Source organism: Prorops nasuta, unplaced genomic scaffold (genome assembly GCF_024137725.1).
Source record: "Prorops nasuta isolate Cenicafe-Biocafe unplaced genomic scaffold, Cenicafe_Pnas_1.2 PNAS00010, whole genome shotgun sequence".
Lineage (NCBI taxonomy): Eukaryota > Metazoa > Arthropoda > Insecta > Hymenoptera > Bethylidae > Prorops > Prorops nasuta.
In genome coordinates, this window is record NW_027116807.1 from 1,737,003 (window position 1) to 1,761,954 (window position 24,952).

The 24,952-nt window shown below is 38.9% G+C and overlaps 1 protein-coding gene and 1 long non-coding RNA gene across 3 annotated transcripts in view; one reads left to right on the forward strand and one right to left on the reverse strand.

The window, feature by feature from the left end:
- Shaw (Shaker cognate w) overlaps positions 1 to 24,952 on the reverse strand; it is a 36,274-nt gene that overhangs the window by 7,178 nt on the left and 4,144 nt on the right. The window contains exons 2-5 of one of the 2 annotated variants that reach the window (XM_066732304.1): positions 12,807 to 13,080; positions 12,593 to 12,749; positions 3,559 to 3,753; positions 1,132 to 2,161 (exon numbers count right to left, since the gene is read on the reverse strand). In XM_066732304.1, the coding sequence (XP_066588401.1) occupies positions 1,132 to 2,161; positions 3,559 to 3,753; positions 12,593 to 12,749; positions 12,807 to 13,063 (1,639 nt within the window). In that variant the 5' untranslated portion in view covers positions 13,064 to 13,080. Of the gene's footprint in view, positions 1 to 1,131; positions 2,162 to 3,558; positions 3,754 to 12,592; positions 13,081 to 24,952 lie in introns of both variants that reach the window. The other variant, XM_066732303.1, reaches the window with a different exon arrangement.
- LOC136776628 (uncharacterized) lies at positions 9,429 to 12,857 on the forward strand. The gene is made up of 4 exons (XR_010823111.1): positions 9,429 to 9,760; positions 10,445 to 10,559; positions 10,672 to 11,041; positions 12,717 to 12,857. It is a non-coding gene; the product is annotated as an uncharacterized lncRNA (long non-coding RNA).

Here is a 24,952-nt window from a genome sequence, read left to right on the forward strand (position 1 = left end):
GTTACCACGTTATTTTCTTCGCACACACATTGACGAATGTGAAAAACTTGGTTTCCCTGTACAATGTATACTATATATAGATTGAAACCTCCCAGGTTTGTGTCAATAAAACTCGTATTATCGTTGGGAAAAAATCAGAGTGAGAAATTTGTATTCCTCGGGCGAGAAAGCACGAGCTGACAATTGATATCCTTACTAGGAGAATTCTCTTGTTGATACAGGAATTAGTAATTACAGAAACGGGAGGGTAGCTTTTATGTCAATATTTTCCATGTCACTGTCTCAAAAAGCTGTTTGCTCGATTAGAAAAGATAGGGGTTGCTGTGCTTATTTCTTAGAAGGGAGTTTGGTCGAAGGGTTGAAATGTTTACCGGTTAAATTAGTCATGGGTGGAGAGAGAGAGAGAGAGAGAGAGAGAGACGCTCGCAAGGCCGACGGGAGGATTATAAAGGTTCTCCTACTAGGGCAAATATCTTTATAACGGATCGTGAGGGAATGGAGTACTATACACACAAATATCTCATCCGCGTGAAATTTATGCATCTCGGGGGGTGAGAGAGACAGCAACGACGCTCATGAATCAACGTGTCATGTATATATATATACCCAGAATACCGTTGGATAGATCTTCCTTCAAAAGAGAGTAGTTCCAGACTCTAAAAATCGATCGGTTGGAAGCGAAATCAAGTGATACAGCGAGCAACGCACAGCAGAATGGCCCGTTTGTTCGGTTATCAGAGCGAGGATATACAAGTGTGCGATGGCTATCCCCTATAGCTCTTTCCTTATCGTTCATCTCCCGATAAAAGCAAAATCTTCATCTATTGGGAATTATATATGGTTTCGATAGTGGTGGTAAGTCGAGCATTCCTTATATCCATTCCTTATTCCTATGGTGAAAACAGACCTTTGTAGAGGAAGAAAGTGCATATTATTAAAAGGTAGATTCACAACTATAGAGGATTGAGAGAGCAGAGATGCGAGGAAGAAAGTTAAGAATAGGTGAATGGCGAGAGCGTTGGAAGTGAAAGCAAAAAAAGACAATATAATAAGACAAAGCGAGGTGAGTGAAGAATTTGTTTGGTGCACGGGTGAATCGTTCTTTAACGTTCGGAACAATAGAAACTATACCTGATTTGGCGGTGAAGGGATCTTTGGGGTGATTGGGCTTGATGGCGTTCATCCTTCGATTAACGGGTCCCGGTCCACCGGTTCCGGGTGGTTGCGAAGAACAGAGGTTAGCCCCGGGTGGGCCGGAACCGGCGTGAGGAGGCATATGATTGAGCGATTGGAAATGTGGTCCAGCGGCTGATTGAGGAGCGCCGGGAGGTCCTGGAGGGGCTCCTGGTGCCCTCACCCTGGGCTGTTCTACCGGCAGGACGCGTCTTCTCTTCTTCGGCAGCTTGGCTCGCGCCTGCGTGTGACTGTAATACATAGCAAAATTGCTGACGATCACGGGCACCGGCAGGGCGATCGTGAGGACACCGGCCAATGCGCACAAAGCGCCCACGAACATGCCTATGTAGGTCTTTGGGACCATGTCGCCGTAGCCAACTGTTGTCATTGTGACCAGGGCCCACCAAAGCCCCAACGGTATGCTCTTAAAGTCATTGTGTGGATTGTACTGTGTCCGCTCCGCGTAATAAACCAGGCTGGCGAAGATTACTATGCCCAGCACCAGGAAGAACACCAGCAGCGTCAGCTCTTTCGCAGACGCCCTGAACGTCTGGATCAGAATCTTCAGACCCGACGAGTGCCTCGTTAACTTGAAAAGCCTCATTATGCGAATTATGCTGAGGAACTCGAGAAAGTCAGCGTTCTCCAAGTGAGAGGCGAAACGCTGCAGCGCCAGGTCCAGGTAGAAGCTCAGCGTCGCCACCATGTCGATCAGGTTCACCGAGCTCTTGATGAACACGTAACGATTCGGACTGGCCGTGATGCGGATCAGGAATTCCAGGGTGAACCATGCGTTGCAGATGCACTCGATGTAGAAGAACACGTCGTGGGCGTAAGTCTGCGTCTTGTCGAGGGCCCACGTCGATTTGTTCCCGATGTTTGCAGATTTGTTCGCGATCATCGGTACTCTCATGTCGGGGTGAGTCTTCAAGCAAAACGAAAGGATGGAGACGCAGATAAAGAACACCGAGACTATGCTGATAACCTGTTGGAATCACATCGTTAGCACATGTACTGTCTTTGAATGCTTTTAACACTCACATATACTATAGTTACTATCGTCTATACTGATGCTAATGCTACCATCATCCCCCGACCCACCCCTAGCTCGCTCTTCGTCCATATATATTCGTGGAAAGCTAACGGGACAAACATTCTGCTCATTTGCAATTTTAACGATATCGAGACAAGCTCCTTCCAAAACTAATTACGATTTTCTTTGGGATACTTTGTCACGAGAACCATATGCTCCATAAATCTTTTTCCATTATTCCTCTTGTACCAACACTAATTCTTATGATATAAAGCAAAATCAGAGATAATGACATTTAATGGGATCCAACACGCTTCGTGTTTGTACACATAAAAGAGATTTTACTTTGATCGTGATTGGGTAAGCCATACTTTGAACGAGATTATACACTGATCTTTTACTACCGTATAAATAAAGCCAATGGAATCATCCTGTGAAATTCAGTGTTTATTTGAGGTTTTGCTCAATCCGGTTAAAATATTTTACTTATCAACAAGGAAGCACGAATATTTTATATTGTAACATGTCTTATCAGGGCCCACGGTACATAAATACGATATTTGACTTCTCCAGCAATATTTCACAAATTCATTTTACACCGACAGAGCTTGAAATAAGAAATTATTATCAGAATAGGGCAATAAAGAGGGGGAGAAAAGTATGGTATATCGACCGAATCTATCTTATTGGCTAAACGAAGCAATTCTAACGAAAGAGTCGAAAGAAGAAATGCTATCTATGAAATATCGTTAATAGCTCAACCCACGCACTCGTGTCTCATTTGACAAACTTTGAAAACTCTGCTCGTTAAACTAGACATTATATAGCATCGTTATATGCACTTTCAGCGAGATTAAAAATTGAGAAATAGAAAAGTTCGGAGCGACACGAGCGCGACGTTCAGACCTTTGAAATTGCAGCACGTAAAACGTTGCAGGGGACATTGAATTACGCGATACGTCGTAAAGATTTAGCATAGCCTTTTCGGAGGACGAGTCTCGGATAAGAGTAAGTGGAAGGGAGAGAGATTGGAAAACTTGTCGCGCGGCCCCACTTTTAATTGAATTTTCTCGTTGAACGATCCTTTTCCGATCGTACCATTGACTGAAATTCCCCAAGACCGTTAACCTTACGGAGCATTTGATGAAAAACGATAAATTTGAGAGAGACTATACGTATGTGTAGGCCGCGTGATAGCTCCGTCCGAAAGAACAATGTAGGATAGCAATAACGCGCGAAGCGTGCTTTAATAACAATGTTGATCGACTCTATCGATCGCTCGGTAGATTTCGGGTGTACGGTTAAGGGTCTTCGGGAACGAGTCGAGTGGAGGCAATGATCGTACCGACCTTGGCGGCGGCGGAGGAGTAAGGTTCGTCGAAAAGGGACCACATTTGAGGCTTGAGTTTTTGCCATCTGCTCAGGGTGTTGGCATAATAGTCGTCCTCGAATCCAAACTTCCTGGCCAGCTCCTCCTCGGTCGGCTTCTCCGTGTCCAGGTCCAACCTGTCGAGGACCGTCAGCGTTTCCTGCGTGTCCCGATGCTAGAGAGCGTCGGGGGAGAGGGGATGTAACAAGGATTTTTAGTAGCACCCAATACACCACACACTCTTTTTCTCTCCAGTGCTTTTCGTGCTTTGCTTTAACCCTCGGGACAGATATATAGTAACTGCGTGCAAAAGCGTACAAGTGGCACTCAACCAAAACCCTGGATATGCCTGCACTGTTCTCACCCTCTTGCTTACGCACGCATTCCTCCACAGCGAAAACAATAATCCTTTATAATCTTGACTCGAATCATCGGACAGACCGAACCCCCACCCCACTCTATACCTTGCATTTTTTGCACCATTCATTCCATCTATTAATTACACAACTTACTCCTTTCCCTCGGTAATTGTCATTTTATAACATTTATCCAAGCGAGGGTCTCTGAGAAATATTTTAACGATAAATTAGTTTGATATTGCCGTTTAACGAGGAGTTTCTTTGGACCTTCTTTCTTATATGGCTAGGAGGAAAATTAATATTGGCACTGCAGGTTAATAATAAATTGTCATACCTTGATTAGCAAAGTAATACTGTATTGGCGATGGTGAAAAATGAGAGGGACGAGAGGCAGGATAAAAGGAAAAACGAAACTATTACTCGCAGGAAAGCATCGTCGATTTAACGAGTTCTTTCATCGAGTGTCGGCTGGTTGAATTTGCATAGCTCGATTATCGCTTTAAACACCGATCTACGAAATCACAGCTTTCTTCAGGGTTCTTTTCTTTTTTATAAATGTTCTTTGCTGCTTTATTCTTTTTCAGTATTTCGTCCATTTGAAACAATGCTCGTTGAAAATATATATAGCATCATTTGTGAAAGGTAATATTGCAATAATTAATTTACTCTTTCTTGTCAAATATATACATATAAAAGAGCTCTGCCACTATTCATTTTGTATCATTATGTTGCCTCTGCTAATCAGCATGGACTTGTTTATCTCAGTTCAGAAAAGTAAAGTTTTTAAGATTTGCGCTTGATCAATCCTCTCATATCTAAATTGGTCTCTTTGCTTATTAACACATATATTATGATTGAGCTATGAAAGAAGATTGTTTTTTTTTTCTCAGGTTACATTAATATTTTTCTATAACTGGTTTCGTCAAGGGGAATTCTCAAATAAAACAAACTGTGCTTTTCTTCCATCGATCTAAAGTTCTAGCTTTATAAGACCAGCCAAAGAATTTAATTAATTAGCAGAAAAATATTCAACAATTTTTTCTTCCTCTTCAAACATTAGTATACAATAGTGTTGCTTCATTCGAGACACTTCTCAGTAATACAGAATTAACAAGTAAAAGAATTTTATGGATATAGAAAACTGCATCATCATAGATAAGATTATTGGGATGTAATATCTATTTCCTCAATTCAAGCAGTCACATTCCTGAGTGAAGAGTAAACAATGACGAGCTTCTATAGATCAGATTCTACGCTAGATTTAAAATTGATGCACCAGCCATGGAAAAACATTCGCAGCTAGCTTCAGTGAATCTCCAAGCATTCCAATTGCTTATTTGCTAAGACCAAAATTGTATCCAACAGTAATTTTCTCTTTCAATATTTCCAAATTAGTCCCAGCACCTCCATCTTCCATTTTCTCATATCAAATTCACCAGTCAAAAAGAAAAGGATTCTATGAAATTAAAAAGCAGCGAATGCAAAACTTAAGGTGATAAGCATGGTGGCAACAGAATATAAAATGTACATTATAATTAAGCACTTAAAAACAATTAATTCTCAATAATGAAACCTAGCTTTTTGTTTGCTACTTTTGATGGTTGTTGTTTTAACTGTAATATCTGTAGTTTCTTTGATCATATCATATATAAAAATAGTTAGCAGATATAAAATTAAGCATATAAACTATTTCTACAAATTACATAAAAATGAACAATAATAGAAAAAAGGCTTATTGTAATTTAGTTTACTCAAAATATATTTAAGTTTGATTTTACTCATATACTATTAATGTAAGACAGATTTGAGTTAAAATAAGAGAAAAAGCTTCTTGCCTCTTTCACCTATAACCATTTTGCGGTCAACATAGCTCCAGACGTATTGTTAATGTATTTGTCATTGCACTATTTTTATTATATTATTTATGCAAAAAGAAAAAAATTTATTAGCTATACTTTCAGAAAAAAATTCAAACTAAAGCACAGCCATTCGTTATATTTTTGCAAAAACAATATTAAAAAATTAAGAGTTTGTCTTTCGAAACAATTTGACTCCCATTAATATTGTTGTTTCTATCACTCTCTTTTAATTATAGCCACAAAGCGTCATTTGCATATTAATCTTTCATTTTCAATTTACTTCAACTACACACACACACACACACACACATATTATACATATATCTAAAAAAAAAATTCAAAATTTTTCCTTGTTTGAAAGTCTATGGTAAACATTTTGAACAGTTGGTTGAGAAATATAATAAATTACTCTCAATTTCAATCAATCATTAAAATTACTATACATATTAAATTGTAAATTTAAAACCACATTTTTTAATTATGCATCTACAGCACTAAGCCTGATATTCTGTTGCACTCTATAAAAAGAACTATTATTAATCACTTTGAAACATTCAAATTTTGTGCTACTTAATTATAATATTCCAAAAGTTACAACACATTAAAAAGTGAATTAAATATATGTAGTTTGATATAAATTAAGGATTAAAATAGCATACACATGTTCAAAACATAAATAATATGTTCAAAAACTTACAGGTACAGCAGTCACGTTCTGGATTACAACAAACAATTTTGTGGTCGGCTCCAATGGCGGGAAATTCCATTTCGCCATCTTCTGAATTCTCGACCACAAATGTTTCATCGCGAACGTGCTAAAACCGACTAAAACTCACTTTTACGCACGAGAAACGACCGAATAAATACCACGAGTTAAAGAAAACTATTCTCTTTCACTACTTTTTTTTTACACTGTCATTTCGAATAGTTTTTCATGCCTTGAATTTATAATATATCGCTATATTTGGCTGCCATAAAAGTGCCTCTGCTCAGGTAGTACAAATTACTGTCAGGTTTATTAAGAATTCTCCTTAAAGCTTTTTTTAATCGAAATTATCACGTAAAAAGAATAAAATCGTTAAACAAGTTATCTACAAATACCAAAAAATACATTTCGATCGAATAAAAAGATTTTTAATATTGCCGCTGTCGCCTTTAAGCTTACCTCTGCTTGAAACAGCAATGCCGGTATAAATCAGTTAAACCATCTTCTTCTCCAATTTCAAGATAATATAGAAAACCATTGTCTTTATCGGCAATAAGGTAAAAAGTTACAGTTCCTAAAAACGTTACTTCAAGATTATTATTGAATTCATACAACTGATTCTATCAGATTACTAAAAACATTACTAATTTCACTGACAGATTCACTGTAAACTAATTTAAGCCGGTCGCAACGCAAGCAAGTGACCGTTGCAAGTACTGCACATGCACAGTACCTTGTAACGCCTCATCTCTCTCCCTTCCACAGCATTTTTTAACGGAAAACCGCCAAATTCTCTTCTCCCAGAATTTCTGAGAAACGATCAAGAGGAGGACGGGGGATAAATACACATTATCAATTTTTTTATATGATCACATTGAAAATATATTAAGCTGTGTTCTCCTTGCAAACATTAAGTGAATGTGGTTTAATCAACTTTGTAAATTAATTGTATTAACTGAAATATAAGTTGCAATAACCATTGTTGAAGAACGCCGTACTCTCGAAGGATCAGCAGCAGTTAGTGGGTATTCTATTTAGCGTGAATTGTTGCCCCGCGACACTCATATGCCCCCCTCACATAGTTTTATTAGCAGCACAAACACCAAAATTATTTCTTCTAAAATTTTCTGAAAATATATTCACAAATGATGGGCTAATAATATGTTGTTATTTAGTTTAGAAAAAAGCTACAATACCAATGCATAAGTAGACATGAAACAAAGCTTTTTCATAACAAACGCTATGCAAAATTACACTACCCGCGTATAAAAAACTATTGATCCATTGATACTTTTAGTAAGATGAGACCATTTTTATCATGCAGGACAAACGCGATATTTTCTCTATTTGGTGATACCTCATTTTGCAATGAGTAAATAAGGTACAGGTGTCACTGGTTATTTCCTTAATATAGACAAAGTCGCCGGGATGGTTTCGTAGCTTTGTGTAAGTAACCAAAAATTCCTATATTATTAAAGAGTGTTTTTATTTGAAAAAAAAAATCAAACTAAAAAATCAACTACCATATATGGAATATATCTGAGTTTATACTTTTCTACAAACGCGAATCTATACAGATCTTCAAAGGAATAAAATTCTTCTTTAAGGCAGGGTGGATCTGAGAATTCGTTTAAATGCGTGTGCATAACTTTATTCAACGGTATTACGGTCGCCTGCTCTCCTTAATAAAATATAATCCCACAACCTGATTTCTTTCATTCTCGATTTCTGCAGGGAAATTGGATGAAATGTTGGAAAAATTTTTCAATCACAATGCTCAAATTCGTCTCCCTTCCCCATGAAGCTAAAATGGGTTCTATTCGCGTATTATCCAGAAAATTTAGAAATTTCTCGTTTGTCATTCATATTAAACATTCAATATAGTAAATAAATTATCTGTTGCTACAAATTAATGATTAAACCTGCAAATAGTATTCGCGTAGCAATAGCTATTGGGAACGTTTTGTCTTTTTATTTCTATTAAATATTAAGGACACCAAGGGTCATAGTAACCTATCCTAACTGCACAGCACCACACGTACTTGTCTTTCCGTTTAATTGTGGTTTAATTTTACAACGCTAAGCTCCAGGATCATCGTACGAACATTAAATTTTCATTGTCTCATATATCACGATGAGTGCAGTCACCGAAATACTATCCAGCGGTGCAAATATCAAGCAAATTTCTAGAGGATTTAAAGATTTCCAACAAGACAGTATAGGGAATGTCTTCTTCAATATATTGTGGTATTTCCTATGATTTCCTATTGTTTGTGTTTGGAAACTACTTTCCTCACAGAATATTTATTCAACTTTTTGTTGAAAGAAACAAGCTTTCGTCGTTTTATTTGATTAATCATCCGCCAGTTTCACTTGTACCTTTTATTTCATTGTAGTATAAGATTCCGCTAAATACAGAAAACATCACGTTTGTCCTGCATGATAAAAATAGTCTGATTTTAATACAAATATCAACGAAGTTCAACAATTATTTGTAAGCGAGTAGTCATTTGCGTAGCGATAGTTATGAAAAAACTTCGTGTCATTACTACAACTATTCACTGTGGTATTGTAGTTTCCTTCTAAACTTGATAACAGTTTATTAATACAATTATTTTACAAAGTTGACTAATTCACATTTACTTAATGCTTGCAACGAGTGACAGCTTAATATATTTTCAATGTAATCATATAAAAATAGTAGTTCTATGTATTTATCACTCTTCCCCTTTTGGTCGTTTCTCGGAAATACTAAAAGAAAAGAATTTGGCGGTTTCCAGTTAAAAAATGCTGTGGAAGGGGGAGGAATGAGGCGTCACAAGTACTGCGCATGCGCGGTATGGTACAACGGTCACTTCGAGCCAGTTGGCTTGGCTGCCCGGATCGGTTGAGTGTGCATCGGTCAGTAATAGTCTCTGCAGTCGGATACAAGTAATTGACAAATTTGAATAATCGTACATATAATACGTAAAGGTGACAAGAATTAAAAGTTTATTACGGTTTTAATGTGTTGATATGATTACTGAAGTAGTGCATAATTATTCCCTTTGTGTGGTGGTTTTCCAAAAGTTCTAGAAGAAAGGAATATGGCGCGCTTTCGAGTTGAAAACTTTCATGGCGAGGGGGAGTAGAGTGGCACGCGATCCGAGTCTGGTGCTTGCAAGAATCCCAGTCATCCCAGAAGGACCATTTCATTAAACTATTTGCTTGGGTGAAGCCATTGAGAGTGCACCGGTCAGCAACGAGTTTTACAACCAGGTAGGATTAATTGACTGAGTTAAATAATTCTATATGTGTATCCGTAATACTTGCTAAAATTGAAAGTTCATGAAGTTTTTAACCTGTTGATATAACTTGACCGGTAAAGTGATGTGTATTTGCTTCCTTGCTTTATTCGTTTCTCAGAAGCTTGAGACGAAAGAAATTTGGCGCGCTTCTCAGCTAAAAAGTGTTGGAGGGGGGAAGTAGTGGGGCGGGTGAGTCGAGCGCATGCGCAGTCTTCTATAACGGACAGTTCAAACCACTTGCTTGACTGAATCTGTTCAAAGTTCATCTATCTCAAAAATGAGTTAAAATCAGGTACTGTTAACTAACTAAATTAAAAAATGTTACATCTACAATATATTTTGTGATGATTGAAAGTTTATTACGTATCTATTGTGCTGCTATGATCGCTGAAGTGACGTTTACTTTTCTTCTCTCTTTGTGTAACTCTACAAATTTCTAAGAAGAAAGAAAATGGCGCATTTCCCGCTAAAAAGTATGGCGGCGGTAGACAGTATTAGTCTTCCGTATGCGCAGTATCCTACAACGGTCACTTGACTACCTTGACTGGTTTAAACTAATCTACAGTGAATCGGTCAATGAAATTAATAATATTTTTAATAATCTGATAGAATCAGTTGTCTGAATTCAATAATAATCTTGAAGTAACGTTTTTAGGAACTGTAACTTTTTACCTTATTGCCGAAAAAGAGACTGGTTTTCTATATTATCTTGGAATTGGAGAAGAAGATGGTTTAACTGATTTATACCGGCATTGCTGTTTCAAGCAGAGGTAAGCTTAAAGGCGACAGCGGCAATATTAAAAATCTTTTTATTCGATCGAAATGTATTTTTTGGTATTTGTAGATAACTTGTTTAACGATTTTATTCTTTTTATGTGATAGTTTCGATAAAAAACAAAACTTTAAGGAGAATACTTAATAAGCCTGGCAATAATTTGTACTATCTGAGCAGAGGCATTTTTATGGCAGCGAAAAATAGTAATTATAAATTGAAGACAGGAAAAATTGACTATTTAAAATGTCAATGCAAAAAAAAAGTGAAAGTGAATAGTTTTCTTTAACTAGTAGTATTTAATCGATCGTTTCTCTTGCGTAAAAGTGAGTTTTAGTCGGTTTTCGCACGTTCGCGATTAAACTTTGTAGTCCGGAATTCATAATATAGGGAAGTGGAATTTCCCAACATTGGAAATGTTCAGTGTGAACCCACCACAAAATTGTGTTGGTTGTAATCCAGAAAGTGCCTGCTGTATCTGTAAGTTTTTGCACATATTATTTATCGTTTGAGCTATTTTGTGCTATTTAACCCTCGATTCATATCATAGTACACATATTTCATCTTTCAAAGTGTTGAAACTTTTCTTTTTTATAATTAAGAAGCATAAAATTAGAATGTCTTTATCGACTTGCAATAACTGAGTTTATGTATCATTGAATGATAAGTATAATATTTTAAATTTTAATTAAAAAATACATTGTTTTATAAAACTGATAATTTTATAAATATACTTATGAACGATCACTTGATATTTAAGGAGATTCATTACATTTCTAGATATGATAGTCTCCTTGCTGTAGTAGTTCAAAATAACTTTATGGTAATAAAGAAAAGTAAGAAATAACTTTCAAACAAGAGAAAAGCTTATTAATTTGCTTTGAGAGAAATATGTGCAGTAGATATGATTAGGGGGATCAGACTGATCAAGCCAGCTTTACGAGCAGTATTGACAGAGAAGATCTAAGATTTTGAGATATGAATGATCTATGTCAAAAGAGAGATAAGACATCTTTAAATAATTTTTACTTAAAAAAAATAGCAAATAGCTGTGATCTAGCATAAAACTATTCTTTCAAAGAGAAGCAAGAAAATTCTTTTTTTTTTTTTTTTTCATTATTAGCAAAGTAGATAATTCCCAATCTGTTTATAAGAAATATCTAAATCTGCTACTATTTTCTATTGTACCTTCTATGAATGTTTGCATGTAACAATATTTGTGTTTTCCAATTTTCTCTTTTTATGTGGTTATCCAAAAGCAGTTTATCTTTATGAATATTTTTTGTTGCTTGCTAGGATGCTTACCACATCTCCTTTAGGAATGTTTCTGTGCATATGTCATTTTATTTTATTATTTTTCATATAAGTAATATGTTTTCAGATGACATTAGATGTGTAAAATAAAAAGCTATTGTTCTGTTTGCTATTTTTTTGCGTAAAGTATAATTGGCAAAATGAAGCAGTGAAAAAAAGTTAAGGAATAAAATGAACAATGGAGTTGAGTGATTTGAGAAAAAAGAGTAAAACTGAAAAGTTTGCGATGACAATCAGTTGGCATGTGAGGCTTGGAGTGTTAAACCAAAGTCTGGTTTTAAGTGAATCGCAGCATTGTATTCATAGTGGGCTTATCAGCTAGAACCTCTTACATTGTTTACTGCCTTGCTCCAAAGAAAAGCAAGATGTATTCCTTTTCCCATAAACTCAATAGAACTCTGTAGAGACAAGAAGCAGGCTGTTTGGAAAAGGAAAAAGTGTTTTACCGGAGAAAGATGCATCTGAGGTTTAAAGCTGCCAGGGGGGAGAATTGCAATATTACGTATAGCATTGTTTGCTATACAGAGTTATAGAGGGATGAATAGGTGATACTGGCCTTAAGACCTGACTATGAATACAAAGTGGCAAAAACAGTAGGTTGAGGAGGTGATTTGAATAGACGTAGATGAAGAGGAAGTAAAAAAGCAGGTATAAGAAGAGGAAGAAGGTGATAATGGTGATGATGGTGGTGGTGGTGGTGGAGTGGATTTAAAGTACCTGTGTGTAGGTCATCCAACAGCATGGTTCGACCTGATTGGAGTCTAAGCCCCAAAAGTCGAGTTCCTCCTCGAAGAGGGGTCCACATACATCAGTCGGGTAATGGAGCTTTCCTGTTCGATAGTAGTTGAGGACCTGCGCGAAGACTCCTGGATGCCTGTCGAAGAAGTACTCGTTGAGGACCGAGTCGTAGTTGGCCAGAGCGTCGGTCAACCTGGACAGCCTCGTCGCCGGGATCTTCTTCAAGGTGGCCTTGTACGTCTCGTGCCGGACCCCGCCAACGTTGAGGACAACGCGATTCTCCGCGTCGCTGTTGATGTGACTCATTTTCACGTTTCGCGCTCTGCCTGCTGCACCGCTCCCCGCCGATGATGCTGCGACTGTCGATCCTGGTGCCGACGATGAAAGTAACCCACGTGAATCGTTAACTCCATCAATCGATGTCCCTTCGTCGCCGGCGCCCTCTTTCATCTTCCTCCGAATGCCAACTGCAAGTCAACCAAGAAACACACGAGTCCTTTAAAATTAGTCTTCTTCGTACTATCAGAATTTAACTTAAAAGGAAGAAATTGATCTGGCCAAATAAACGCTACTCGAGTAATTTGCATTAACCTTATTAACTTTCCTCATTTACCACGCAACTAGTCTCGTTAAAAAGAAAATCCACTCGCAACCACCTATCCCGTCTCTCTAAAATTGTATACACAGCCACGCAAAACTACTGGATAGCTTTCCACATTAACCACACCTTGGAACTCGTCTCTTGTATTCCGCGACGACGTAACGCAGAGTCCTTCCGGTCCGTTGAAAATATTTCAACTATGAACTTCTCGCCAAGCAAGCAGAACGCACGCGCTACATATTTTCTTTGCGAGAAACTCCCTTTTTACCAAAAATAATATTTGCTGAATCGCGTTTCCTTATACCTTTGCGATCAACAATGTTCCGTTAACTTGCTTTTTATCAAAATTCCTTTGAATCAAATTAGTTATATTTCGTAGAGATTTGTCAGTTATTGGAGAGAAAATTGAGAATTTCATTGACGAATATAACTCGATTATCCTTATATGTAGCTGGAACCTTAGTTTGAAGGCTATGCGATGTTAAGCTTAGTTGTAAGCTTGTTAAGGTAGTATATGCACAAGAGAATGCTTTGGAAAGATATAGCGTATCTCTATATAGGCAAGTTATTATATGGTATAGGGTGTTAAACGACGGTAGGGATGCACGGAGCGTAGCATTAGCAAGCGAAATTATCGCCATTATTCCGCAAGCCATTTTTATACTACTGGTCGTTTCTGGCTTGGCACACGCTGTAGCCACTAGCTCCCCCCCCCCCCCTCCCCCTCTTTTACCGAATTATCGAGTGAGTCGCTAGTTTGGCAAATCTCCAAATTGTTACAACTCTGTACTTGTAACAGCTGCGAACACGCAAAAGGGAAACTTGCTTTATGCCCAATATCACCAAACATCCTGCCGCACCTTGAGGACAAACTTGCCTTATACTTGGCCTTCCACCACCACCACCACCACCATCACCAGCCACACACCTCACGCCTCTCTATACAACTTTTCTTTTTTACTCTTATATAGTTTCCTCCCTCGCTTTTACCAACTCTCCGAAAATCCATCCCTTAATTAAATTTCAGCCACTGTAATGTAAAGGTAAGTGTTAATTCATCTTCAATTTTTTGCTCTACACAAGTTTGGGCTCTCCTCAACTTCTTCTCGCCATTCTTTTGTTCAAAAGTTCAGACATACGGCACAGGGAGAACTATTTCTTATTATTAATGTAATTTAATCAGTTGGTTGGAACCAAGTGCAAATAAACATTTGATCACAAGTGGTGAATGGTATAATTAAACGAATTATGATTCATTAATAAATTATTTTGATTAGATAAAAAACTTTCATCTCGCGTTTCACAGTGATAAACATAAAAGTTATGTTTATCGTGCAGTATTAAATCTTGATAGTTCTTTCGGTGCTGTCTAATTTATCACAAATTTACGCGATTCGAATAGCTATCATTGCAATGTTTGCATAGATATAAGATAATGTACGAAAACAATAAAAAAAAACCTTTCCTACCATCCTTCAATAATTATATACACACCACTCGACCACAATGATAAAGTTTTCCAAAGATAATCCAATTTAATAGCACACTTAATGTTTTATTTTCAACATACTCTCTTACTAAAATTACGCCAAGTATCGAAGAAGCTGAAATTTTTATCAATTAATAATGTCGAGCATGAATATTGCATTGTATAACGAGATGAAAATTAATCTGGCAAAGTGTGGTAAGTGATATTCAGTCGGAGCTTATGGTGTAGTTAATGACTGATTTAATAGTCCCTCAAATAATGCTTGAAAGCTTAAATTAGAGCGAATAAAGGAAGGAGCTTTATTCACCTCGGAGGTAGGTGCTAGCAGCTAAAGCGCAGCCTATGTTTTCGCCGATTCACCCTGTATCTCTATTTGACTGTGAAGAAATAAGAGAGTAGGGAATTATTGAATTTCCTTTTATCACAGCAGCAGCTTTTCATTAGACGGGAGAGGAGTTCATTTCTAAGGAATATAAGTTGATCCTTAAGTAAGCGGAACGGAGGAGAGAGGAGGGACTACACGGTTCCGCCTGAATACACTCGAAACGAACCGTAATTTAGAATTAAAGCCATTCGTATTTCATGCTCTTGCTCGTGTAAGACTAGGCTACCAATCGGAGAAGCAAGCGTACTCTTCCTAAGGAGCTTTGTGTCATAGAAAGCTTTTCGCTTGTCTCGCATACCAACACGTATAATAGCGCTCGCGCTCGCGCGCGCACTGTCAAGATCCCGGGGGTTCTTCGTTACAATAAGCATCGGAAAATCCCTACACTCGAGCTTTTTCTCCATTTCCGCCGTAACTCGATTTCGCGCCAATTCCCGACCAAAAATCCAAATTATTACGCGAAAGATCGCGTTACGGCGCGCGATCGACCCAAAAGTGGTTTAGGGAGCGGAGAGACGATAGGCTGCATTTAGAGAGCGGTATCAAAGCTGAGGCTTTAATTTCAGATCAGAGCTTGGAAAAAGCAGAGCTGCAGCACGTAGGCCTCGTTTCCCGAGGCCACTTGGTGCTTTCCAATATGGCAGGAAGGGGGGGGGGGGTGGGTGATGCCTTCCAATCTGTCGTGATTGCACTTCATCTTTTGTACTTTTCGTTGGCGCTAGTGCAGGCTTTTTACTAAACCGACTCTGCTATCCTCTCTTAGTTTTTTACCCTGTACAACCCCCCCCCCCCCCGTCGTCCATTTTTTAGACCTCGCGCTGCTGCAGCGCTCATTTAATAAATGTACATGGAAACTTTACGTACAGCTGCACAAGTATTACGCTTAACATTCTCCGTATACAGTGGCTTCTTAGCTCTTTCCAGCATCGTTTCTAATCCACCGCGCGGTTAAAACTTAACATTTCTTTCCTGTATACGCTTTTAATACAAGTTTCTCTGCGCAGAAGCGAAATTTATCCTGCAGTCGCTGTTCATTAATCCGTTGTGCTAATGGTTTCTCACTGGTAGACTACAAATTTTCTTTGAAAAAATTAAAAGTTTCACGGTTATAACTGCAACGTTAAATTATAAATCTTCATTGAACATGGTTGGAAGATCGCCCACGATTTTGTCCTGTAATTTTAGCAAATTTGTCTACGTCGTACGTTATCGTTCCGTTGCGTATCATTGAACGATTATCCTCGGCACCTCCCACATCTTCCAATAACGATCCAATAAAATTTTCCTTTTCAATGGACAACCTCCGAAAGCTCCAAAAAAGCAGGTTACAGGTTGGTCAATTAAATCCTCCCGAAAAATCTGTGCAAGCGTGTGTCGGTCGTTGGTCAAGTTGACGAGCAAATTTGTATCGAGCACGCTCTCATAAATTCTGTAAAATAGATTCTAATGAAACGTGTACACTGGACGATGCTCTATGCGGAATTGCGGAGAATCGGCAGTGGAACAATTATAACGCGGCTGATTGGATATTAATGGAACATCAACAATATAATTGTGCACTTGGTGGATTTAAAAGTTGGGATTAATAAACGAGGCAAAGACCGTAATTGGTTTATCGCGATTGATCAAGGCGCGCTGCTCCACTTTATATTAATTCGCGCGCCGCGCGCGAAGGCGCTTTCTTTTCTAGTACACTTACTTACACCTGCTTAGTTGGCTGATACCGATGCGAGAGGTTTGCTCGACCATGTGCTCGGCTCGGTACAGTTGGCTCGAGGTAAAAAATATGGCTGGCGCGGCAGAGTCGGAAGGATAAATATTGCGGGGGATTAAATTACACTCGCGCGAGAGGAAAAAGCAAAATACTCTCTATCCTCGGCTCTTTATCCGCTGCACCAGCTTATGCTACATATTTGCAGCTATGGACGATGCGAGAAGTAGATTTCATAATGTGCGGTTGTTTTATATATAAGCACGACGAGTCGCGTTCGATAAAGCTAGCTTTATCGATCGGGCACGTCGGCAAAGTGGATTTTTTCACTCGAACCTTCCAAGCAATCCGGTTAATCGCCCGACAATGCTCTATAGATTCAATTGTCCCCGGACGTATTTCTCGGTTAAGCCATCAGTGATCATATTTTACGACACTGGCACAAGCCTAAGCGCTCCTAGCTGTAAATTATAGTATTTGCCGGCGTATAAAACCGTAGCGGTGTATCCCTCGTTAAGCGCTTTTTATATATTTCTAATGGGTACTTGATCCTCGAGGTGTTGCGCCGTTGCTCCTGATTGACGTTTCCTTCCTCGTCTTCACGAACGAACGATGCGTCGTCGGCTCCGTTCTACTTTATTAAAGCTGATATCTTTGTCGCGCGGTTATCTGGCTCGAGTAAGAATCTAGACGAAGGTGTGTGTGTGTGAAGGAACACAACGTTGGAAAAATTTCGCAGAATGGTGTGTGGATCCTTTTGGAATCCAAACTACTCGTAATCCGTGTATTATAATACCTAACACATACACACACACACATATACATATATATTGCGTAGTGGTGAAAAGAATATATGATTTTATCGGCTGCGAGCCTTCGAACGTTAAAGGTTCCCGGATCTTTTCATCCCGTGCAGCTTTTAGCAGCGTTACTCCCAAGCTCGTTCTCGGCATATTTTATTACGTCCCATGAGCAAGGTGGGATTTTACATTTGAGCGAAGATTTTCATTGGGTCGTGTCAATTTTGTCGGGGCGCCTGCCTCGAAGAAAAGGCTCGTGGAAGTTGTGTGGTATATATAGATAATGGTGGCGCGAAGCGATTTGCCCCGAGAGAATCTCCGAAGCGCGCATATATAACCTTGGAATAATCGCACAGGCTGCTATTCCTGTGTACAGGAGCCATGCTGCTGATAAGGATCGTATAAGATATCTTTTTCTCGGAGTAAACACGCAATATCTTCCCTTTAAGGTGGTCTCACACCGAGGAAGCATCGGAGAACCTGTCGGAGGGACGAGGAGATTTCTTCTCGGATAGGGGCTTGACACAAATCTTACTCGGATTGACCTACGCGCGTGCTTGCGTTTTCCTTTCGTCCTCTTCAGCTTAAGAATTTCTATGAGACTGACCGGTCCTTCCTGCCATGTAGTTTCCTTCCTATCTGCATAGTGCATACTCCGTGGAGCTCCGACTAATCGTGCTATTCAAAGCGAATGCTAATATATATATAATACTAGGTGTGTGTGTGTGTGTGTATGTATGTGTGCGCACGCCGTTGTAATATTTGGACGGATCTTGCAAATCCCGGAATTAGCGAAACTAATGATTCCATTTAGAGTCGTATATATAGTATAACTGGCTGTTAAATACATGGAACGGAGCAAAGGGGCCTTTGACTTAAACAAGCCTCGCCACATCCAAACTACTCACACCAATTGCAAATATTCCATAATTCTATAGTGATCATATATTCGCTTTGATGTAACGAGAGTGGCTGGATCTTGCTCGAGTCAAGCTCCTAATTAGTCTTATCGCGTACGTCGTCTCTTCTCGAGTGTGCGAGCCAGAAGCTACGAGTTTTTAGCCGTGTAACAAGCTTTCGCGTGGAATGACAAAGCACGTTTGATTCGAATTACGTAATTTCATTCTAATTGGCTATTTAACCCAGCCACGTGATACTTTACCAATAGGCGGAGCGCTAACCGCTATAACCTCTTGCGCTCCTTCGGGATAAAAATCAATACAGCGCGCTATAGTTTCATCCCTTCGCCGTGTATTGTACTCTGGATTCGATTCGGAATATATAAAATCGGCCGTAAATAATTAAAATTTACGATATTAAAATTTGGTCAAACATCCGCTCAAATTTTTGCACTTTTAACAAATTTACCATTTTTTTTTTTCGCTCGAATTATCCCTTTTTGTTGGCGCGTGCGGGACAGTCTGGCAGTACAGGAGTAATGTGCATAAAATCCGCGACCAGCGATATTTACATTGAAACTGGATAGGAAAAGACTGGTGGCTGTGAAAGTTGCAACGTCGTTTGGCAGAAGGAGCTAAGCAAGTATGAACCATTACCGTTTATAAAATAGTAGTGTCGGAGGTGCGCGCGCACAGTTTAACTTGCAGTCTAGTCTCTATAAATAAAGCAGAAAGCTTTACACACTTTTTTCGCGCTCCTCTCGCACTCTTCTTGGTGCTGATACATGTTTTACCTATCGCTGAAACATTCATGAATAAAAAGCTCCTGCAGCTTCGTCGAGTGTCATCCTGACAACACACAACTCGTGAAAGAAATATCTGGAGGCTTTTCTTTCGTTTTTCGAAGCTGAGAAATCAAATTTACGAAAAGCAAGCTTGTTTTCTCGATTTCAGTCTTCTCCTTTGTTGCGCTGTGTTGTTAGATAGGGAAATACACGTACGAGCGCCTCTGGAAAATATCCCTTTTTCCCAGGTTATTTTTCAGTCAACTTGAATAGGAAATTTCTCGGGGTAGCTTCTTTCAGGAGCCTGCACGATGAATAGCCCAGCCTCGTATGTTTCGCGCCGTAATCTCAATGAGAATGTATCGAATGGGAAACGTATTACTCGAGAGCAAACATGAGGAACCCACCGAGTCGCAGTGATTCACAGCGAAATTTATCAGCCGTGGATTTGGATCGTGCGTGATTTACTTTGAGTGATTGTAATGTCCTTGAACGTATCAAATCTATCGAAAGTGTACGCACAACGTGAGAGACTGTATGTACGAAACTTTACGCGTATTTTCATCCGATATTCGCCGTGGCGCTATTCGCACGAACCCAATTTCTAGCTCTGTCCTTTTCCTCGTAAAATAAGCAAGCAACGCGAGTCTCGAGCATTTGAATAATCTTGACAAAAGTGCTCTGCCTTGCAAAACTACCATTCGACCACGGTATATGTATATATCTTCCGTTCGAGTGGTTACTCGTACTCGAATCGTTCGATTTCGATAGAGTTAAAAACTATATTTATCAAGCTGTATAGGTAGAAGTGAAAGAAAAAGTAAGTAAAGTACGGACTATTTATCGATTATTGCTATACAATTGGACTTGAGTGTGCCGTTTGGAATTTTATTATTTCGATTGGAAGAGAGAAGGGAAGAAATGTGGAAGAGGGATGAAAAAAAGTTGAGTAAGTTGTTTGAGAGAAAAGCAGTCGAGGGGAGGCATCGGTGTACCTAATATCGTGATTGGCGGAGGGGGGGGGGGGGTGAGACGCGAAGGTATCTTCTTTTCGAGAACCAATTGGCCAGTTTGGATTTGGAGGTTCTTTTTGGAGAAACTCGTTAGTCTCTCCTTACATTTTACACGTGCCAGTGTAAGTATCCCATACACACATACATAAGCTTGACTAAAATATCTGCCAATTCCACCTGTGACCTTGGAGTACCGCATGCTCCACTGGAAGAATGTCGATCTGGAAAACTCCCCCCTCCCCCGACCAAGACAAATAATTTCTCACGAATCTACTCGCAGCCAGCCTATCTCTTATTTTCCACGTGACAAGCAAACCAACGATAAGACAAACTTTTTTCATAAATCCTCTACCCGTCGCTCATCGCCTTTAATATAACTTTCTTTGTCCTATATATAGCTACGATATTTATTACAATCTTTTTTGTTTGTTTTTTTTTTTTTTTCATCCATTTCTTTCTTGGTGCTTTTTTCAGCAAGCTTCTATCAATATCTCTTGGAAGAAGAAATTTTCCCTCGCAATAGGCTTATTATCTCGTACCAAGTGCAAGCGTTTAAATAGGGCTCTGAAGCAACATGAAAATTGTAGGATTTTAACAATTGCAGCTGCGCGAAACTTCTCCTGCTAGTTAACTTTTTATGACCCTATTTTATTTCTAGTACGGAATTTATCGGAGACGTTATAAAATCCGAGAGCGAAGGTGAAAGAGAATTTATTGCCATGGAATCTCAAAGTTGTCAGCGTTCACCTCATAGCAATTTATGATAGAATAGTATTAGGGAAACAATAGTATGATGAGAATATTTGCGTATTGTGCCGCGCGCGATATTTCAATCAACCTAATTACGAGTTAAATTTCCTAGGTATGATTTAATGAATTATGCATGATACGTGTATGAATAATTAAATGTGAATAATTGGTTAGGAGAATGATTGAATTTCGATCGAGTTTTCATTTATCTTTATTCTCTCCGCTTTGTAGCTTTGCCGAATCATTTTTTATATTCCTCCAGCGCTATTGTCATTCATCGCGAGAGACTTATATAGCGTTGCTCTTTAAACGAGATTTCTATACGAGCAACGGTTTGCCTAATTGTGCAACGATATTCAGATCCAATACCGATATTCGAAAATCGTATATGCAACACGATCGTGGGTGCTAGCGTAGATCTCTGTGTTTCGGCAGGAGGAAAACTTGCGGACAATTTCCATATGCGAATTTTCAACAATTTCCAAAGGACGGTGGATGATTATTTTTATCAGGGAAATACACAATCGATAAATCATAAAATACGTGCACGTGTAACGAGGATTGATCATTTTATGGGTCCAATAGGTCGATTCAATAAAGGGGCAATTAAAAAACTGTCGCGTATCGCGAAAACACTATAGATTTTATCGAATGACCTCCATGACGTATATGCGTCGGAGGGAAGAAATTTTTACGTTCGCTGCTCGTACGAAAGAATAATTAACATTTTGAAATTGAGAGGAACGAGGAGAGCAATGAGGTATAAATAATTATACACATTGAGTATACATAATAAAATACATAAATATGTATATTATACATAATGGAAAGTGTTGATAAGGTATACTATATGGGATTATTGCGTGGGCGATTAAATTAAGCAAAGGATTTTCCTTGCTCTATATATACATAGCCTCCTTCATGGTGTATAATCCGAACGAGTGATTTCTCCTTATAAAGAGGATCGACAGCCTGTTGGAAGTAATCCCTGCGATATATCTTGGATTATTATAGTCCCAAAAAATGCTCTGCGACCTCGTGCGCCATTTTCTGGAGCAGTGAAGACGCAGAGGGGAGAATGGAACGTCGTCGCGACCCTGTTAAGAGCGGGTCGGACGCCATCTGCGGGAAATTGAATAAATGTATCCCTCGTTAGTCTTAGTAGGATGCGTGAAGACGTTGAAATCATCGTCGGTCGTTTCCTACACGGTTATATCGATAGCAGGTGGCGAGAAACCTGTTTCCAATGGTTAAGAAATCTCGCCGATAAATGTTTAATTTTCACCTCGAAGAAATTATTTACGAAGGGAATCCAAAAGATTATAAGTCTACGAGGTTGCACAGACGAGAAATTACGTTCGAATGTGTAGAGAATTGTTAAAGAATATTCGGGGCTCGTGCACGTGTGTATATATATATATATATATATATTAGTATGTGGTTAGAGTGGAGTATAAATTTGTCCCATGCAGGAACCTGATGATGCAATTAAAAGCTTATTAAATATTTATTGGTTACAGTCGGAACAAGAGACGGGATTACTAAAATTGCTCGAGTTTTTCTCTCTTCGGACCACTCATTACTCCAGGATAAGACGAGTTATTACCAAGCGATAAATCTACTTATTATCCCATCCCCCCCCCCCCTTCTCTGGTCTTTCCCCATTGTGACGAGAATAAAACGCTGTCAAGCCAATAAAGGTGATAAACGATGTGCACTGCCCATTTATTAGGGCGCTCCTAGCAAAAATAGAACGGTGCCCCCCCCCCCCCCCCCCAATCGATTGGTTCATACTTCTCTCCAATCATTATTCCTTGGATGCTACTAAAATCCCCTGTCACCGTTGCCATTTGCTAACTGAAATATGCAGCAGCGATCATTTTTCTCGCATTTTGCACTTTCCTCGCGCGCATAATACTATTCCACTATACACGTATATGCGTGTACGACCTACCAGTTGATATAGCTTCTCTTATACATTTTTACATTCGAGTTTTAGCTCACTTTCGAAAAAATATCGATATTCCGATGCTCTTGAGGAACGACTAGATCTTATGGCGCGCGATACATGTAAATTTTTGCCATTATTTCGACGAAACTTGTACTCGAGTTTCGCCGGCGTGTAATACGGTATAAACTTGTGCTTGTAGTGTCAGATTTCCCTTTGCCTAATAAAATATATATATATATACTATATAACGCACAACGCTGCTATGCTATGCTAGTCAAACAATTTCACGAAATTCGATATAATGCTGCCTCCTGCTCTAAAGTAGTTTTCTAGTTTTGCCGAGGATCAATATTATTCTATTGCTCCCCCTCTCTTTCTGTTCAAGAAGAATTTTATGAGACCTAATAGAGCGTTTATGGGATCATATTTTATGGTACGAGTTTATTAAGCTGTATTTCATCTATCGCGTAGGAGCAAGCTCTATTAATGTCTCTCTCTCCCTCTCTCTCATATACTATATATACGTGAGATGATTCGAAGCTGAAATTACAGAATGTTACAGTCAATTGAGTAGCGTAATTTTTCTCGCGTCAATTTCAAGATTTTCCACACGGTTCGAGTCTATTTTTACCGTAAACAAATAAAAACTGTTTATTGTGTACAATCGCGAGAGTGCGGAGAGACTGAATTTTATACATATATATATATATATATATACAAAGGTAGAAACGACGCGTCTCTCTTTCCTTTCATTTAATAGGCAGCCGACTGTATAAGGACAATTTTGTATCACGGTAATTGCATTCTGTATCTGGCCTTTGGAGAATTTACTCGGGATACATTGCATCGCATTGTGTTGTATACGACAAAACTTTGCAAAGTCCTGGTATAACTTTAATGCGTCTGAACTTGCTTTTGGAATAACATTAGAAGAATTCCAGTTATTATCCGTGGTAGGTAAAAGGTATCGCCAGCAGTTAAGCGAATTTTCCAAACTTTAATAGCCTCGGTGCATGCTTTAATCTTTGCCAGAAATCTTCCGGTCGGAACATTAGTTTCTTAATCTCGAATGCTATCTTTTCTGTGTGGAGTTTGCAATGGGGAGGGGGGATGAGTTGTTATTCGGTAACTGCATATCAATTAAGGCTTTCGCGGAGCTTATTGTTAATTAGAGACATAATTCTGTAGGAAGAGTGTATTTTACACAATAAGTATCGTTAGCTGAGTATCGTAAGAAAAAAAACAGTCGAGTGTTTGACGTTGGACGGTACGAGGATTCTTTACGGAAATATCATTGGAGAAGGATAAAGACGCGAAAGAATTGTCAGTTACGAGCGGTAATAGCAGAGGGTGAAAGAAAACTAACCCCCCCTCCCACTCTTCCTTATTGCGCACGATAGCTGTCAGGCAATCGATTATGTAATTCCAAAAACAACCAATACCTCTTCCACTTTATTAGCTTTGAAATCTTAGTTCAAACATGAATGTGTTTTGCCAAGAGAAATAAACGATTGCTCGATCGCTTTTAAAGCTCATTCTATACGAGATATAGAGGGATCGTGCGCGACTTATCTCTACAAACTTTTTCTCCTCCAATTTAATTATAAATAAAGTGGATTAAAGTACATCCAAGTGACAAGTTGAATATTTCAATTTTAAGATTTGGAAAAAAAAACTTGCACTCTGCTAAGTGGGAAAGTTTAGATATCTGTGGGGTATATAGCGACGAGCCAGAAATGTTAAGTAAAAAAAAAATCGAGAAGAGGAATTGGAAAACGTGTCTTGCAGGGCTAAAGAGGCACAGAGGGTAGATAGGACCGTCGGAAGGTAAACGATCGAATTCCAAAAGCTCCACTTGGACACGGGGCGCGGTGTCTAGTTACTGTTACTGCTACTACTACTACCACTACCATCGCAACAGGCACCACTGACATCATCTCCACGTTCTAGCCGAG